General features: G+C 44.4%; 1 protein-coding gene across 3 annotated transcripts in view; it reads left to right on the top strand.

Moving 5' to 3' along the window:
• The window catches only part of RPS6KA1 (ribosomal protein S6 kinase A1), an 860823-nt gene that overhangs the window by 442426 nt on the left and 400569 nt on the right, over positions 1-17828 (top strand). For all 3 annotated transcript variants that reach the window (XM_085647731.1, XM_085647732.1, XM_085647733.1), the window contains one exon: positions 7305-7386. In XM_085647731.1, coding sequence (XP_085503857.1) covers positions 7305-7386 — 82 coding nt within the window. The remainder of the gene's footprint in view (positions 1-7304; positions 7387-17828) is intronic.

Below are 17828 nucleotides of genomic sequence, written 5' to 3'. Positions count from 1 at the left end.
GGCGACGGTCGCGGTAATCCCGAAGCCTGGGAAGGACCGGGCCCTTTGCGGCTCATACCGGCCCATCTCTCTCCTAAATGTCGACCTCAAGTTGTACACGGGGATTCTCGCAGCCAGGCTGGGTCCACACCTCCCCGACCTGGTGGAGGCGGACCAGGCTGGTTTTGTGCCCGGTAGACAGACGGTTGACAACACCAAGAGGGTGACACATGTTCTGGAGAAGGCCTCAAGGATCTCGGGGGAGCGGATGTTGTTGTCCGTTGATGCAGAGAAGGCCTTCGACAGAGTTCACTGGCCGTATCTTGAGCGGGTCCTTAAGAAACTGGGAATCGGCGATAAGTTCCGCACCATGGTATTTAATTGCTATAAGCATCCTTCAGCGTCGGTGCGGGTAAACGGGTGTAGCTCTGGTAGCTTTGCCATCGAGCGCGGCACGCGGCAGGGCTGCCCTCTCTCGCCGCTCCTGTTTGCCCTCTACATGGAGCCGTTTGCTCAGAGGATTCGTGACAATCCGGATGCTGTCGGGGTCCGGATGGGCCAGTACGTCCACACCGTCAGTCTCTATGCGGACGATGTCCTGCTGACTTTGGACGACCCTAGGAGGTCGCTGCCTACTTGCCTCCGAGAGTTGGACGCCTTCGCGGGGGTGGCCGGCTTCAAAATGAATATGAGCAAGTCGATGGCACTGGACGTGTCCCTGGCTGCGGAAACCAGGAGGGATCTTCAACGGCTCTTCCCCATGCAGTGGTCCTCGTCCACGGTGCCGTATCTGGGGATTCTGCTGGCGCCTACACTGTCGGAGATGGTTACGGCCAATTATGCCTCCCTCAGCAGGAAGATCAAGGACGAGCTTGGCCGCTGGAACAAGGGCCTGCTGTCCTGGCTGGGGCGAATCGCGGCGGTCAAAATGACGGTGCTGCCCCAGATACTATATCTTTTCCGGGCCCTTCCACTCCAACCCCCGGTGGGCTGGATACGACAAATGCAGGCTGACATCTCCCGCTTTGTCTGGCAGGGCCGCAGGCCACGCATGAAGAGGGTCCTCTCCACGCTTGCTCCGGAAGCGGGGGGTCTCGGCATTCCGGACCTCCGTAAGTACTTTCAGGCGGCACAGCTCCGCTATCTGGTGGAGTGGAGCAGGTGGGAGTCCGACAAACATTGGCTCTTCCAAGACCAGGCAGTGGCGGGCCGCACCTTACAAGAGGTTCCATTCCTGCGCCGCGCGCACCGCCCCGCTAATCTTTACGCTTCCTTTGTTACGCGGGTCCCCCTGCGTGTGTGGGACGCGGTCTGTGAGGCCCGGGGCCTTACCACCTTCCCTTCGCCGCTCACGCCCATTGCGGGCAACCCGGACTTCTCCCCTGGGATGGAGCCGGGGGTTTTCTCCCACTGGGTGCAGGCGGGCTGCAGGGCACTCTTCCAGATCTATGGCCCGGAAGGAGTGGTTCCTTTTCAGCAACTCCGCCAGGAGTTCGGCCTGACGGAGCTGGACAGATTGCGCTACATGCAAGTTCGGCATTGGGCCCTCCAGCCTCAGGTGCGTGCCGCCGCTGCCCGTCCAATTACACCATATGAGCGGTGGTTGGCTACTCGGACCTCCGACGCTAAACTGATCACTGATCTGTACAAACACCTACAACCCCCGCCGTTTCACTACTACAATCCGGGGAGGGAGCGTTGGCACAGGGAATTGGGTAGGACACTCAGCCACAAGGAATGGGACAAAATTGCGTATCGGGCGCGGCACTCTGCATACCACACGGGCCTTACGGAAACCTTCACTAAAGTGTCCACATACTGGTACTATACCCCGGAGAGACTGTATGAAATGCATAGACACACTGACAAGGGGTGCTGGCGGAGCTGCGGGCAGGAAGGTACCCTTACACACATCCTATGGGATTGCCCAGTGCTGACCGCCTACTGGAAGGAAGTTCTGGACGAGGTGGATGAGCACTTTGGCATAGAGCTGCCGCGCCTCCCGGCGTATGTCCTGCTGGGCCTCCCCAATGACCTAATGTACCCACTGAAGTCCCGCAGGGGTAGGCAGATTGCGATAGCGCTGGGGTCTGCGGTTCAGAACATTCTGATCCACTGGCGCACATCCACCGCCCCCTCCATCACCGGTTGGTTGCACAGACTCTGGCATGTGCTGGGGATGGAGAAGCTGTCGCTTACGGTTGCGGGGGAGATAGACCAATTTGAGGAGCTATGGCAACCCTTTCTAGCGCTGCTGTCCACTGAATTCCGGGAGCTCACCTGCCCGAGGTATCTTAGGCTTCTCAGGCTGCGGCCGCCGGTGACCCCGGCGGACTAGCTTACATGTGAGATGGGGACCCCCGGCGGGGGGGGGGGGGGCTGTGCGGGGCTTCCTGGTTAGGGCTACTTTGCTGCGGGACCATAGGACGGGGGGAGGGGGGAGTGTTGTTGTTTTTGTACTGGGAGGATGGGGGATGGGAGGGGGGGGACTGTGTTCTGTTGAGGGGTTGATTGGGGGGGGTTTTATTGCTCTGCTTTTGGGTGTCGGATACGCGCGTGGGATTCCACAGCTTGTAATTCTAGCGTTCATTTACTGTGTTCTTCCCTCTGAGCCAACGCTTCACCTATTGCCAACCCTCTGGAGATGCATCCCTTCTTCTTTGACTGTATTCCACGTATCCTGCCTCCTGTCCCCCTCCCCCATGGTTTGTTTTGTCTCAATAAAAACGTTTTAAACATAAAAAATTCATTAAAAATCTCTCACTGCGAGTCGCACAAGCAGAGAAAGGAAAGCTTAATGAAGAAAGCCATTAGCCCCGAGTTACATTCATTTTCGGACGATGCCTTTCCCGCCTCTCACCAGCCAAATATGAACGACATTATGTTGGATTTACAAATCTTAAACTGGCTACGCATGGCAATTTCAGTGTTTAATGATTGTGTTTTATTCATCCTAATGCTAGTAGCGCATAAGTAAGGGAAACAGAACAAACACGCGACACAAAGACGGTGTCCTGCTGGCACAAGCTCACGGTGAATGAATGCAGGGACCTAAAACAATCTGCACGAGTCTATTTACAACACCCTCCCCACTGCAAGGCGTGCTCCATGTGGTGTGGCCTCAGCATTAGTGACTGCTCACCACCCACAGCCTCATCTGTTGCAGCCTCTGCTACTGAGATGCTTGAGCCATCTCTTCTAAACCAATCCGATGAAATGCATTATTAGGGATATAGCGCCTATTCACCAAGACGTATTTCCATTTATATTCAGAGAACTGAAAGTCACTTTCCCGAACAGGAACATAAAAAGCTTCCAATTGAAACCCGGTTGTAAAGCACAGAAAAGTGATTGACGAGTAATTGATGCGCTGAGAATCTATAAACTAAAATAACTTGCATGTTTGGCGCTCTATGGATTGTATGAAACAGAGACCGGGGATGTATGCCTTCCTGCAACACGCAACTGCTTCTCTGCCGGCACCAGCCAAAGCTTTACAAGTCAGCATGGAATGCATCTACATGACACTGACATTCCCAGCATTCCCCCCATAACCAATGTGCCGAGGGGGGGGGAAATGAAATATTAAATAAAAAACTAAACTTACCTCACAGCCGGTCCACGCCACCTCTCAGACCTCTGCTCCCCTTGGCGCCTTCACTGGAGGGGCCAGGATTGGCTGAGGGCATAGCTTACGCTACGCCCGCCGCCTGTCCATTAGGAGACCGAGGGGCTCCTAATGGGCATGCGCAAGCCAGTGCAAACACAAGTGCGCATGACTGGCCACGGGTGAAAATTCGCTCACCTTCCCCACTCATGCGCACTTGTGCTGCTGCCTGTTGCCCCTGGTCTGACAATCATGTCAGTCAACATGACGCCGGACCGCCCACCCCCTTCAGACTCTAAAGGGGGTGGGCGGTCCGACGTCATGCTGACTGACATGATTGTCAGTTGGTTCTCCCACGGCGTCTTTGAACTTAAGTGTTTACTTAAGTTTAGAAATGCCGAGGGAGCTACGGGCGGGGGGGGGCTACGTCCCAACGCCCCCAATGGACGCAGCACCATTGCTATGACCTATGAATTTCTGCAGAACCCAGAGTTATCTTTTTCAGCACGTTTATGTATTATGCCTAGGCCGGTTCACTACTTACATTGATTTGAAACTATCCTTCACCTGAAATGTTTGTATTGGGGTTTGGGATTTTATATTTGTGTGTATGTCTATAAAATGTATTCCTATTTCCCTACATCAATATGCGTACTAAAAATATTAAGCTTCCAATTACATTATCATGATTTCTACATTCATAATGTTAGTCAAAGAAGTGTCGAAACAGTGCATGTCCACGCACTTATTAATCCCAAGATTTTTAGTGTCGTAATTCCTGAATCTGATAAAGGTTTTCAACAATGCCAACTACATGTAGATGCTTTTATAGTGTTTACATAATTTGGGTTTACATAATGGACATAAATCCATTAATTCAGCCCTGATTGGGCTATGCCTGATACACTTTAAATTGATTTTATATATTGTTGAAATCAAAAGAAAAAAGAAAAGAATAAAAAGAAATTATTCATTTCACTCATGCTGAGGTTACAATAATTTGAAACCCCAAACCATTGCTTTGTGATCTGCATTTCATCTGATATTATATTTAAAAAATCATACTCCAAAGAAGGATAGTGCCTATCATTCAAGCCCTGAATGGGCAAATGTTCTTACTACTATGCAAACCCTCCTACTCATGTTCCCTGAATATTTTTTGTCATCCTAGTTTCTCTTCAACACTTGGAGACATGAATTATGAAACAAAAAAAATTTAAGTAGTCAAAATTGAAAAATGAAATGTTCAGCAATAAACTTCTGTGGTCACCCTAAACCCTATCCTACATGTGCATGTTACTGTGCAATATAATTCTATGTGCCTACCGTAAATAATGGCCAAAGTGCCATCTAGACTTTGTTTGCGGCTTAATTCCTACCTGTGTCCTTAAACTTCACATTCCTACCAGTAAACCTAATCTGGATCCTAAATTAGTTTCCGAATACTTTGATCAGTTCATTACCCTATATGCATCCACAGCTTCTCATTGCTGTTGAGCCCCAACTTTTTAAAGTGAAATGATTAGATAAATATCAATGGATCTTGGCTCCTCATGCCATCCATTTGGGAGTTCCATTTCGGAGCGAGGAGCAAGGATTCAGATGTTGCCATATTTGTTTAATTTGTCACTTATGGCATGTGGTCAGGTTGTCTGGGCTTGTCATCTATCATTTCCAGGTAAAGCTGTATGTTGTCAGCATACTGGTGGAAGGAGATTCCAAGTTTGAGGGAGCTTGAATTGTTCAAAGTGCAGTTTTAAAAGGCACCTCTAATGAAACCTGGAGTCTCCTGAAAGGGAATGTGTAGGTGTTTAGTAAGGGATTCCAATTCTCACACATTGGAGTCTGTTTTCAAGATATTATTTGAATCACATCATGACAGTACCTTCAGTGCCTCCAAGTCCTCTTCTTTCTTTGAGTTTTTGTAGAAAGACGAAGCTGCTGACGGGACTAGTCTAATGAGGAATTATGAGTAGCCTTTGTGTGTGTTACATGTGTCTCAATTGTAGATAGTGTGCTGTAGTCTTTTTTTTTTTTAAACTAGACAGATAGCCATTCACAGGGTGATGTGTGGTGTTACCTTGTAGCTTACAATGTTGGTAAAGAGCTTGATTCTTGTGAAGCCGTTGTGACTTTCTGGTCATTCAGGGTTGGCATCAATTTGTTTTTTTTTTAAGTGGGTTAAAGTGCCTTTAGCACCACTGAAAGGACCTGTGCAGTAAAGGCAAGTTAATCGTCTCAAGCCAGCAGGGAAGAACACCAGAGTGGCCATACTAGATTAGGTGAAATTAGGCTATTTGAGAAATTCACCAGTTTGATTTCGTTAATAGCTTTGAAAGCATTTTCAGAGGAATGGGGCAAACATGTTCCAAAAGGCTGATTTTTTTTTCTTTGTAGCTTTATCTTAAACTCTTTATTTGGAGATCCAGAAGAACAGACTCTTTCATAACATACTTCCCATTGGAATAGAACTCGGTCAGTTTTCTGAGGACTGCTCTCTTGCCTGTATTCCTGTATTCAGAGGTCTGAGTGAATCCAGCTACCTCTCCTGCAACTGACTCTGGTTTAAGTAGATGCACTAGCCATTTCCCCTGTCAAGAATTCCTGTCATGCGAGGGGAGGAAAACACGCCCTTATGTAAACAGGAGAGCTGTTACATAACTCAAGGAAAACGCGCCCTTATGTAAACAGGAGAGCTGTTACATAACTCAAGGAAAACACGCCCTATAAAGGGAGGAACCGGGAGGTACAACGCTGTCGGATATTGTGTTTACACCGACGTACCTGCTTAGTGAAGAGCAGTGTTCCGGAGTGGTGCTCCAGTAAGGTAAGAACGGAGGTAGGTCGAGTCGTTACTCCCTGGGCCGTGTCTTGCCCCATCGTCACCTGTGAAGGACCCGGAAGCTCTATCGGATAACCATTGAGCTTCGCTTTTTGACTCGGCTGAGTCAAAGCGCAGTGGCGCTTTTGCTGGTTGGAGTCGTAACTCCCAGCCCGACCAGAGATACCAGGACTGCCAGCTGTAACGCACACCAGGAGGTGTTTGCCGCGTTACAGACTCGGAAGTCCACGGGATCGATCGAGCGGCTGCTCTCGGTTCAGTCTTCTTTGCTTGTGATTGGGGTATCGGTGACGCATCACCAGGAGGTGACTCCGCGTCCCGGTGCAGTCTGAGGAAGAGGTTGAGCGGCTGCTCCCTTCAGGTAGAGACCCCGGCTGGGTGTTTCCCTGACTCCTCGATTCTCCCCAACACTCTTCGTGCCCCTCACAGCCTACCGATTGGCATTGCCGGCCATTTCATTTCTGCCCTCTGTTGGCATACGCCGGGATCGGCGTATATGCAGAGGACGGCTAGGACCATCCGTGCTGTGGGCTGGTAACGTACTTAGCCTGGAGGATTCCAGTGACTATAACCTTTGTTTATTCCTTGTATTATTTTTGCCTTCATTAAAATAACTAAACCTTCACAAGTGGTTGCGTTCTCATTATCGTGTCTGTTAAACGATCCTGAGACGTTCAGGGCGTTACATCCCCTCACCTGCTGCCGCTCTGATGCTGCACCCAAAAGTGTTGTTAAACACCAGCGTAAATCCTTTTGCTGTTCTAAGCAGTTTTGAGGAATGTTTTGTTTTATTGTACAATTGCAGTTCTCACTCTCTGCTTCAGATCTCTCTGTGTTCTGACTTGATTGCAGCTAGCCTCTTTTCTCATCACACAGGTGTTCCTGGTTCGGAAAATTACACCACCTGACAATGGACAGCTTTACGCCATGAAGGTCTTGAAGAAGGCTACTCTGAAAGGTAGGTGCATTGCAGGAGTGAGAAGTGGTAATCTCTGCATTTACAAAGTACAGGGTAACCGCTGCTGGAAACGCACACTGGGTGGGTATGAAGGCTGGAGCCACACAGTGCTTTGAATAAAATACATATATAGTGCTACTACTGTCCCAGAAAAAAGCATCACTCCTGAGGAAAGCCTGTACTTCCTCCTGCTTGATAAAACTGCTCTTCAAAAAAGGAAGGAAAGTTATTTAAAGCGACCCTGCAAACTAAAGAGGGTCTAGGTATTGTAAATTGCAAAACACTGAAGTAGCAGAGATACTGTTGATGCAGTAAATTTCTTCCGGAGTTTTTTAATCTTCTGTTTAACCTCTGATCAGTAGTAGTTGTCATGCTTTTAGACCGCTTGTAGAATAGTAGCACCGCAACCCATAAAGAGATATAAAAAAATAAAAAAAAAGAAAGACATGACTCGGGAAGGTTACAAAACAGAGCATCATTACATGGCTACTGCTGGCCATGTTGTAGCATTTTATTTTCTTCTTATGGTAAGTGGATAAGGATGTGCAACACAAACAGTGGGGTGGGTGGAAAGTGCCATAACAGGGGGTGGAGGGGTAAGAGGTAACAAGCAACATGGAGAACGGGAAGGTGGGGGTGAGTAGGGATGAAACGCAGACAAAGGGGGTTGGTTTCGGGAGAGAAGCAGCAACAGGATCAAGAGGTTAGAGGGAAGAATCAATACAAAGCAACATAACAAGATTATTATTTTTTTTTTTAAAAAAGCAACCTGAGGGGTAGAAGAAAAAAAAGATAAATAGTACCTCAAAAACCGCATCAGGAGCCACAGGACCCTAGTCAAGAAGAAGCAATCTGTACTCGGTCCATGCTCCTGAGCAAAGAGGAAGTGAAGCTGGCACTCAAAGGAGGCAGAAAAAAGGTGGAGGAGGGCAATAAAGCCAACAAGTGTTAAGCAAAGGGTGGGCTCCTAGCCTCTTGTTGTATACAGTATCTCTTGCAAATGAGAATGGATGTAGTCCTAAACAGACCGAAAATCACAAATTTCAAAACTGGGACATGCCTTTGCCAGAGAGTAAATGGAAACCACAATAACAATTCAAAAGCAGCATTAGCAGTGGGAACTAACCGAGATACAGAGGCCACCGATGCAGAGAAACTCAAACAAAGATAGACTAATTCGTCAGAGAGGCTGATGTACATCTATGGAGACTGACAGCCACATGCACAAAAACACTAAAAGATGGGTAGGTGTAGCGGGGTGAAAAGCATGAAGAATGAAAGGTATGTACTGAAAGACTAATCGAGGAGGCAGCAGAGAAGCCATCAAAGATCTTATGAATCCTTCGCCGGTAACAAGGCACACACTTAGGGAGAATTGCCTTGCCAGGAATAGATTAATGGTTTTGTTCCCTAATTGATGTTCCAACTACAACAAACTTAGTCAAGGTCTCGCCTTTGTGGCCTATTGGCTTTGCCAATAGTTTTTAGCCACTCTGCACAGCATCCGCAGTTCTTTGCAGCGTGGCTAAAGTGAAAGCCAGTGTCATTTTGTAATATAATCTACAATGAGTTCTGTCGGGTGAAACAATTGCTTAGTAAGTACAATTCAATCAAAATGGTATATTAATGTCTTTTCTGCATAACAGTTAATGTCAAAATAATGTCTAGTAAGTGCTTTAGGCACAGATAAAAGTCAAAACACACCGTAAACGAAGGTTTCATTTTTCAGGTGTATTATTTATAAGAATCAATTTAGTATATAATTGTCACATAATTAAATAGCTAAACGAACAACATAGATAACTTAAGTGAACCAAGTGACATAAAGTGCATGCCTGCTATATCCAAAACATACAAATTAGAACCACGTATACACAATATGAATTAATGTGGGTCCGTCCTTTTTAAACTACATAAAGTTCTGTGAACACCCTTGAGAATTCCTTCTTCTTAGTATAAGAGTGATGAAACTATGGACAGGAACAGATCAAGAAGGTTCGACGTTTTGACCCAAAGGGTTTACGCAAGTGAATAAACATCACTGCGGGTCTTCCTGAGGACTGGTAAGTGAAACGTAGACCGTCTATATGAAAGAATGTAATCTGGAGTGAGTGCGGTGTGTTATGATTGACTTTTGTTTGAAAATTATATAATCATAAACAATTATGCAGGTCACCGTTAATGAATAATGGTAGCCCCAAATATTGTGGACTCACCATGTGAAAATGAGGCCAATCCTCACAATTGGTAAATCCTGGCTTAAATTGGCGGAGAACACTGTCATCCCAAGGCAATTTAAGAAGGTGGAGGAAGTATAATATATATGTAAACCTAACCATAATATAAAAAAATGAATATCTGTCAAATAAGGATAAAAAATGGTGGTAAACTTACCACACCACAAGTAAAATTCTAGCTTTCGAATTATTAGGCAATTAGTCACCTGGTTTGAAAACCACAATATTCCACCATCCGGTTGGAATCTAAAAAAGGGAGGAGTATTTCAGAAACCGAGGACTCCTTCAGAAGTGTATGAAAAAAGCGAGGCAAAAGTAATAGCTTACTTTTACAACACTTCAGCAGTGAATGCCACCGTTCATCGGCGAGGTGAAGATGCCCGCAATTGAAACGGTGAGTCATTATGTAGAGGCAACCCTAAATCAGTTACCCGCTTGCGAAGAAGGCCGGAATTATTATTTTTTTTTTTAATGCAGCGTTTTGATGTGACACAACTGTGGTAGTAATGTCTTTCAAACAAAGCTGTACTTCTGGTGAGAATCTCCAATATAAACCTACTAATACAATCATACACCTGCAGAGGAGTGTCTGCCACTATGGCCACCTGAATAGGATTCACACTCAGCACAGGAGTGTCAGTAATGTACTTTTAAACGAGGTGTGCTTCTTGATGTTATTGGAGATCACTCCCCAGACAGAAATGTTACTCTGACCCAAGTGATGGCATCATCATTCTCGAGGGATCACAGGGTACATTAATATACTATTGAAGAATTGGCCCAAGAATGGGATCAAGTATAGTACTCATGCCTGTACTATACTTGAATATGAATCCCACTGTGTGCCGAGAAGGACTGAAGTATTTTACTATCTTCACAGGATATTTGTTTCTTTACCTTAGCATTTCTGTAATGTTACTAAGGTAGATTTGATCTCTTTTCAACTTCTTGAGCACTTAAAAAGATAGCTGCTGATGTTGGCCTCTAAGAATGCCAGGCTGCTGAAGTGTACCAGAATGCTTGCTGTTGGTGGCAGTCCCTTAGTTTATATATCCTTCTTCATTGCTTTGACTATATATGAACACAAAGCGCACTTGTTTTTTTCATTTCCTTCAGTTTTTGAGATTATAACATTTCAATGTTTTTCTTTATTATGTTTTTCTGCAAATGCATTTTGTTTTTCATTCTACAAGTATCTGAGGGCATTTAGGGTGTGAGGTGGAGGGTTTTCACTTGGAAATCCTTTAGAAAGACGTTACTACCAAGGTGGTCTCCTAGTGCGTGAGAGTGGCTTCAACCCTTTTTCGATAACGAAGTGTTTATTATTGTTTTTGTTTTTTACATTTATTTCTTTGCTGTACAATTCAAGAATGGTGACATCAGTCATGAGATCTCTTATACTCTGTTCTCTCCACTTTGCTGTAACCCTTATCCCAGGGTCTGTGCTTTTCAAATCATTATGTATGAGAGCTTGGAATCCACTCTTTACTCGATCTTGTAGTGAGATAATTGATTATGACGTTCTAAGACATAGCTAGGTCTTGTTTCATAGCAGATCTCATTGTGATGTAGTTGAACAGGCTTATGCTTGCCTAAGGTAGGGCTCATCTTTTGACCGGTGACTATTAACGAGCTGGTTCTTTTGAGAATGGTTTTTGGATAAATATTTGAACCCAACACCGCTCTGTTGACACTCTGCAATGATATCTGATAGTGGGCCTGATTTCTATTGTGAGAGTATAGAGCATTACTCTAATTACAGCCTTGAGGTGGATCCAGCAGAGTACGGTATGGCTACTCTCCTCTTGAGTGCTGGCTCCATTTTGAGCACCTTCGACTCTGTTTAAGTTCTTTAGACTGCCTGAGCTTCTACTCCCCTGCAGGGCAACCAAAATTGCTGCTTTGAGTGGTGCTGTTGAGACTGTAGGGAGGCAGAGTCTACAACACCTATCTCCTGGCCTGCAGTGTGTTTTGAAGATTGCACCAGCGAAGACTGTAAGGGCAGCATTGGGTGTAGTGTGAAATGTAGAACCTTCCAGATTAGATAGACCCGGATGGTGGTTTAACTAGGACCAGGAGGGATTGCTGAAGCTTAGGAGTTGTGTGGCGCAGGAATGGTGACTGAGTGGCGCCTTCAGTAATGAGTAACAATAGTGCTCAGCACAGTTGGAGTACTGTTGTAATGTGACTGCGATGCAGACCCTATTCCATCATGGTGGAGAAATATAGGAAGTACGACAGAAGTCCAATTTTAACTCTCAGAGGAATAAAGAAAGGTGGAGGAAACTGGAGAAGAGGTAGTGATGCGGACTAGTGATGTGATGGGGGCATGAATGTTGGACACTTCTTAAGAAGCAATAATTTTCACAAAAACTGTGGCTTTGGAAACTCATATGAGGTACCTGGAGCAGAGCGCAGGGAAAGTTGGAAACATCTCGGAGGTCAACACAGCGATGTAGGTGATGGGGGTTGAGAGGGGGAGCCATCTGGAGAAAGTTCAGTCGGCTAGTTGACTATAATGGCAGCGGTCTCTGGTGAATTGATCAACATAGACAGCTGAGTAGTTATATTGGAAAAACGTAATCTTAGGCATTCAACCACTTTGGGTCTTGGGGTTCTGAGCAATAGCTCCTGGTACTTCATTGAAGAGACCTAGGAAGGCATTTTTCTGTGAGCATCTAACACCTGATGACTGATTCTCAGAGAAGACTGGGACACCAGATGCTTAAGGCAGTGCCACAGCTATAGCGTTCTTATGGCACCCTGAGTTGAGGGACCAAAATGTGGCTGTGATGAAACAATCAGCAAATAGATGGAAAACAGATCTTCCTCTCCCTGGATGTATGCCCCGCTACACAGGCTTTACTGGAAGACCTACAGACAGGCGGAAGCTGCTGACTTTAAGCATTGTCTCACCTCTGTGGTATTAGACATTAATGGAGGTGGAAAAATACTTTTAATCTTATCAGGTGGTGCCTAAATACTTTTTTTTATTATTTATTAATGTGGCTAAAATTAAGTCAGAGGTACTAATAGTGCTTAGGTGGACTGATTAAGAAGTTTGGTCTGTTTTGCTTGCTGTCCAAAACGGGTGTTGAGCTTCCTTCTGTTAATAATAGTGGAAATAAGTGAATATTGTTAACAGACCATATGAAGTGCCTCCATTCATAGTTACCCCCCAGCTCTCGCTGTGCTTTACACCTTTTGCCCTTGCTCTATGAGCCTGCTTTGTTTCCCTTTACCCTGACCCCATTTGGGGTTGTTTGTACACTTACGAGGAAAGTTATTTTGAGGAAACTGGTTCGGTGCTTTCTCTATTTTGTAAGGCATAGAGTGGACTCTGAACTTGCTCAGAGACCAATGCAAAAACAACAGTTGATGGACAGAATGCAGAACAGTGTCATACATTCACCCCAGTACAGAGATCTGGGCATAAATCCATCGTTTTGTTTTGCTCACCATGCCGTTCCAGTTTGAACCCAGCCATATGCAAATCAGTCTTGACCCTGTGCCTCATGGGAACAGTCCAGCCCAAACTGCCAAGCCAGGTCCTCCCTGGACTGGAAACAAGCATCCTAGGACCGGTTTCAGGGTTTGACCCCTCTTCAGCCAGGATAGCTTGATTCCAGTGGCATGGAGAGCACAGGACCCACGTCTGGGCATACCCTTCCCACTCGGGGTGACAAATGCAAAAACAGTTGATGGACAGAATGCAGAACAATGTCATACATTCACCCCAGTACAGAGATCTGGGCCTAAATCCATTGTTTTTTTGCTCACCATGCCGTTCCAGTTTGAACCCAGGCATATGCAAATCAGTCTTGACCCTGTGCCTCATGGGAACAGTCCAGCCCGAACTGTAAGCCAGGTTGCTCAGAGACAGTTGTCACTGTCAGCTCACTTTGGCCTGCTCGTGAAAAACCGTTAAACCAGGATGTGATGCTGAGATATATGTATTTTTTGGCAGAAATTTTATAAAACTTCTACTGGCTTCAAACATTAACTTTAGATTGTTGTAACATATACACAGTGGGGGCACATATAAACAATCTAATACAGATGGTCAGTAGACCACAGGAGTTTAGCCAAGTAGGATGGTAACATTTCCAACATGCTTTCCTAGCAGCTCAGAAGATTTAGGGAAAGAACATCTTGACATTTTTGAATTCCACATATTTTCCGAATCTGAAGTAGCTGGGTTCATCTTTGAGTTTGGGGTCCAGGGTGGTGTACACTCGTGGTTTAGTCATACCAAGTGAGCAACCTACGTGTTTCCTGGCTATTGAAGGCGCAAAGAGGAACCTGACCTGAAGAGGCCCACTGTAGAATCCTAGTGGGGATGTAATGAAGGACATTTTTCTGCAGTATGTTCCTCCTTTTTTCCAGTAGGCGGCAAAGTGGTGCAGAGTGCCTTAAATTTAGTCCTGTGTATTCCGGGTGTGGATCCTTTGCTTTCTTTGTGTTATTAGGCCACCAACAGACTGAATCAGTTTGTGGTAAAACAATAAGCTATTCATTTTTAAGCCGCTGCGCACATCTTCAAGCATGTACATAAATGGAAGCGTTATTAGAACAGCAATGAAATTTCACAGTATACTTTGCAAATCATACAATTGAATAACCAATTATCCGTTTAGCCTTAAAACAACCTTCACCTGTGCTAAAATCATGCTCAAGGGAGTCACTTAGTATTAAAAAAAAAAGCGAGTAGTTCTTAATCAGGACTTCAAATGTTCTACAAATATTCTTTCAATTATTTCCCAACAAAGTATTGGTTATCCTCCAGTTCAGAGTTTTTTTGGGTGGCATGTGGGGAATAGGATCAAGTTCCTTTTTGTCACTGCTTATTTTGGGCATATTTTCAGTCTGTTATCCAGGTGTGGGCACCAAACCAAAGTGTAGTTTTAGAACTGCCTCTTCTGTTTTTTCTCGCACACGTGGCGATTTCTAGTGCGGTCTGTCAGTTGTTGCTTGGATGAGTGGGAGACTTTACTTTCCTGTACGGAACTATAGACACGTTTCGACCCTCAATTGATTCAGTCTCTACTTAGGACGAAGAACTGGTAGTGTCTTATCTAGACCTATAGTAAATTTATATTACTGGTGGGTTTTAGAGGAATGAGGATCTTTTTTAGATTGGGGAGACAGATGCATAGTAAGTAGTGTCAACTTAGGGTTGGCCAAATTTCACTTATGGTTGATCCATTCTCGTCATCCTCCTTATTGTACTTGTGTATGTTTGGCAACTTGGGTAGGTTCAGTGAAAGCAAAGATGATAAAGTGAGAGTGTACCCATGATACTACTTACAGGTGCACAAGTCTTCCAAAATGTAAGATGGTCGCTGAAAATAGGAAGATTTGTGGCATTATTGAAAAGGGGATAAGTTTGCTAATGTAGTGGTGAGGGAGGAAAAGAAAATGTAGATTAAGTTCCCCGCTTGCAGGGATATTTTGCCTGTTACTTTTTTCATAATTCACTTTGGGGCAGCTGAGCGGGATCACAGTCTGGCTTTTAGGCAAGCAAGTGGGCACTGGTTAGGTTATTTATGTCCCTCCGTACTGTTGTTTTTGGCTCAAATCATGGGAATTGTAATTTTGTGTAAGATGTCTCTTTTAATTACTCTGCGTCATCATATAATAGCCTATCCACTTCATCCTATTATTGGGGGAAAGGGGAAATGGAGGTAGAGACCTTTGTTGCCTGTTATGAGGGGTTTTTTTGGGTACAGCTTGTCAACTATACGTAAAACTTATGATGTTCCTACACTAATGGCACAATGTTTAAATTTGGCAAAAAGGGCTTATGTTTATGTAAACATGCACAGACAATTGTGATCTCAAACAGGCTGGTTATGAAGTAAGATATGTGATGTCCCTGTGTGGCAATCCACTAAAGTCAGTGATTCTGTACAATTATGGTGCTATCAAGCATATACGTGTAGAAAGTGTTAAACCCTTTCCGGGGTGAGAGTGCTGACCCTTTGTCATCAACCTCCTGACGTATTAGGAAAATATAGCGTACGAATAGGCTTTTAAAAACACTTTTTTCCAAAACAGGAATTCAACTTGGCATGTTGTGCACTTTTACAAGACAGCATGTTTTCTATCTAAATGATTCTCCATGCTGTTAAATAGGCATAAATAAATAGTGGAAAGTCTGCTCCCAAATTTTAAAGGGCTGACAACCAGATCTTAATCACTTTTTATAGTTTACAGTATCTCTCATTTACAGTTAGATCGGACTCATCAGAAATGTGTGTGCTCAATTGAAACCCTGGGTGCACAAAAAAGATTCACTCAGACTTCTGCTCTTCTTACCCAGGCTGTTTTCTGAATGAAGGCCACCCTTACAAATAGCCTGGGAATTGTCCTTGTATCTCTGCCCCTGGAATTACGGACACTGGGGTTACCAATAGCTCTTTGGGGGGCTGGAGGTACTGGGAGAGTGCAAATGGGAACCTGATGGTCCTCTTAGAAATTATGAATTAACCAAATCGATTAATCTGTTATTCGTCTGATAAGTTATAATTTCTCCTTCAAGATTGATAAGAAAATTGAATCTATAATCTTTTTGCCGAACTAAACAGATTCACAATGTCTCCATTGATTTTCATTATCTCTTTCATGTCTGATAGCCACTGTCACCTTCTCCATTTGGATTAAGAGGCAAAACATGAATCAAAGGGCCACTGAGAACTGTGCTACCTCAAGTAGTTACTAAGCTTCCTTTCTGGTAGTACCCAAACCTTTTCAATGTTAAAATGTTGGTTATTGATACTCACCCAGGTGTCTCCTGATAATACCCAGATCTTGTACCGAGCTCTGTTAATGATAGATTTATTCACTCATGCTACATTTCTTGATAATACGGGCACTAAAGTTGACATCTACTTTCATAAAACCCAAATCATGATCTCAAGCAAAACTGATCTAATACTTCCCACTTCCCCACTGTGATCCAGCGGTAAACCAGCCTCAGATACTTATACCATTTACTCACCTGGGTCCATAAACGTACGCGCACACACACACTGATCAGTTAAAACCACTGGGGGTCAATTTTTATATATTTTCTTGGTAAGATTAGTTACTTGTCATTCTAACTAATTCACTGATCAAAAAGTTCTTTCCTCTGTTCAATGAACCATTAGTTGAATTAGTTGATGGTGAAATGTCATGAATAAAACCTACTTTTCTCTGCAATGAAATAACCACAGACTCTGGAAGATTTTAAATGTTTATCTAAATTAAATTCATGTGAGCCAAACTCAGAGTACAGTCTACGTCTCTCAAGGAAGGAAAAATTAAATCAGCAAGAATTTTCAATGACGTTACTCAGAAAAGAGAGGATAGAGAGAGCAGTACAATTACACATTCATAGAATTATATTTACCTAGAATGGTGCGAGGACCAACCCCCTAGCCAAGGAGTTGGGATAGATCCCCCGTGTAAGGTCAGGAGACAAAGACTTCTGAATTCAGGACAGGATTCAGGATAAGGTGACCTCTTTTAGATCCGATGCCTGCGTTGCACCCTTCTCTGACACCATCTTCCTCCTCGATTCTTCCGCGATCATCTTCTAATTAATTTGGCTAAAATTGGAAGTCTGCAATACGATTCTTCTTCAGCATTTACTCGTCACTCCGACAGCATCTCGAGCTCTGCGGCCTTCCGGTCTCTCTGTTCTAGCTAACTAATTAAACTACCTCAATTATACCTTTCTAAAGTCCTGTACCACCCATTAATGTTTCAATTTCACAAAACCCCTAATTCTGGTTGGACAGGCAAAGGAGATGATCACATCATGCTAAATTTTCAATACGGTCTTTCAGTTCATTTTTAATGGTCCCGCCCCTTAATTTTTATTCACAAAACTTTATTCCCACCCGCATTCACATCTTTATCAAATACAAAAGTATACACTTCATTTATTGTCTTCCTTTTTCACAAGACATTATGCTGGTTCCCAGGGTATGTTTCTGTTCTCGTCCTTGGATGGCGTTCAAGGATTACATCGCAGCTTCTGGCTCACTTAAACTGCGCATGTGTGGAAGTCACATGGGATATAGACTTCGATCTCTTACTAAGGCTCGAATACGAACTATTAAGAAAAGTCAAGAAAATATATATTAGTTTCAAATTAAAATGATTTCACTGTATACCACGTATCTCTACTCTAATCCCATTTACTTATAAATGCTCTCC

Source organism: Triturus cristatus, chromosome 3_2 (assembly GCF_964204655.1).
Source record: "Triturus cristatus chromosome 3_2, aTriCri1.1, whole genome shotgun sequence".
Classification (NCBI taxonomy): domain Eukaryota; kingdom Metazoa; phylum Chordata; class Amphibia; order Caudata; family Salamandridae; genus Triturus; species Triturus cristatus.
The sequence above is the reverse complement of the archived record's forward strand: the minus strand, read 5'-3'. Positions and strand labels throughout refer to the sequence as shown.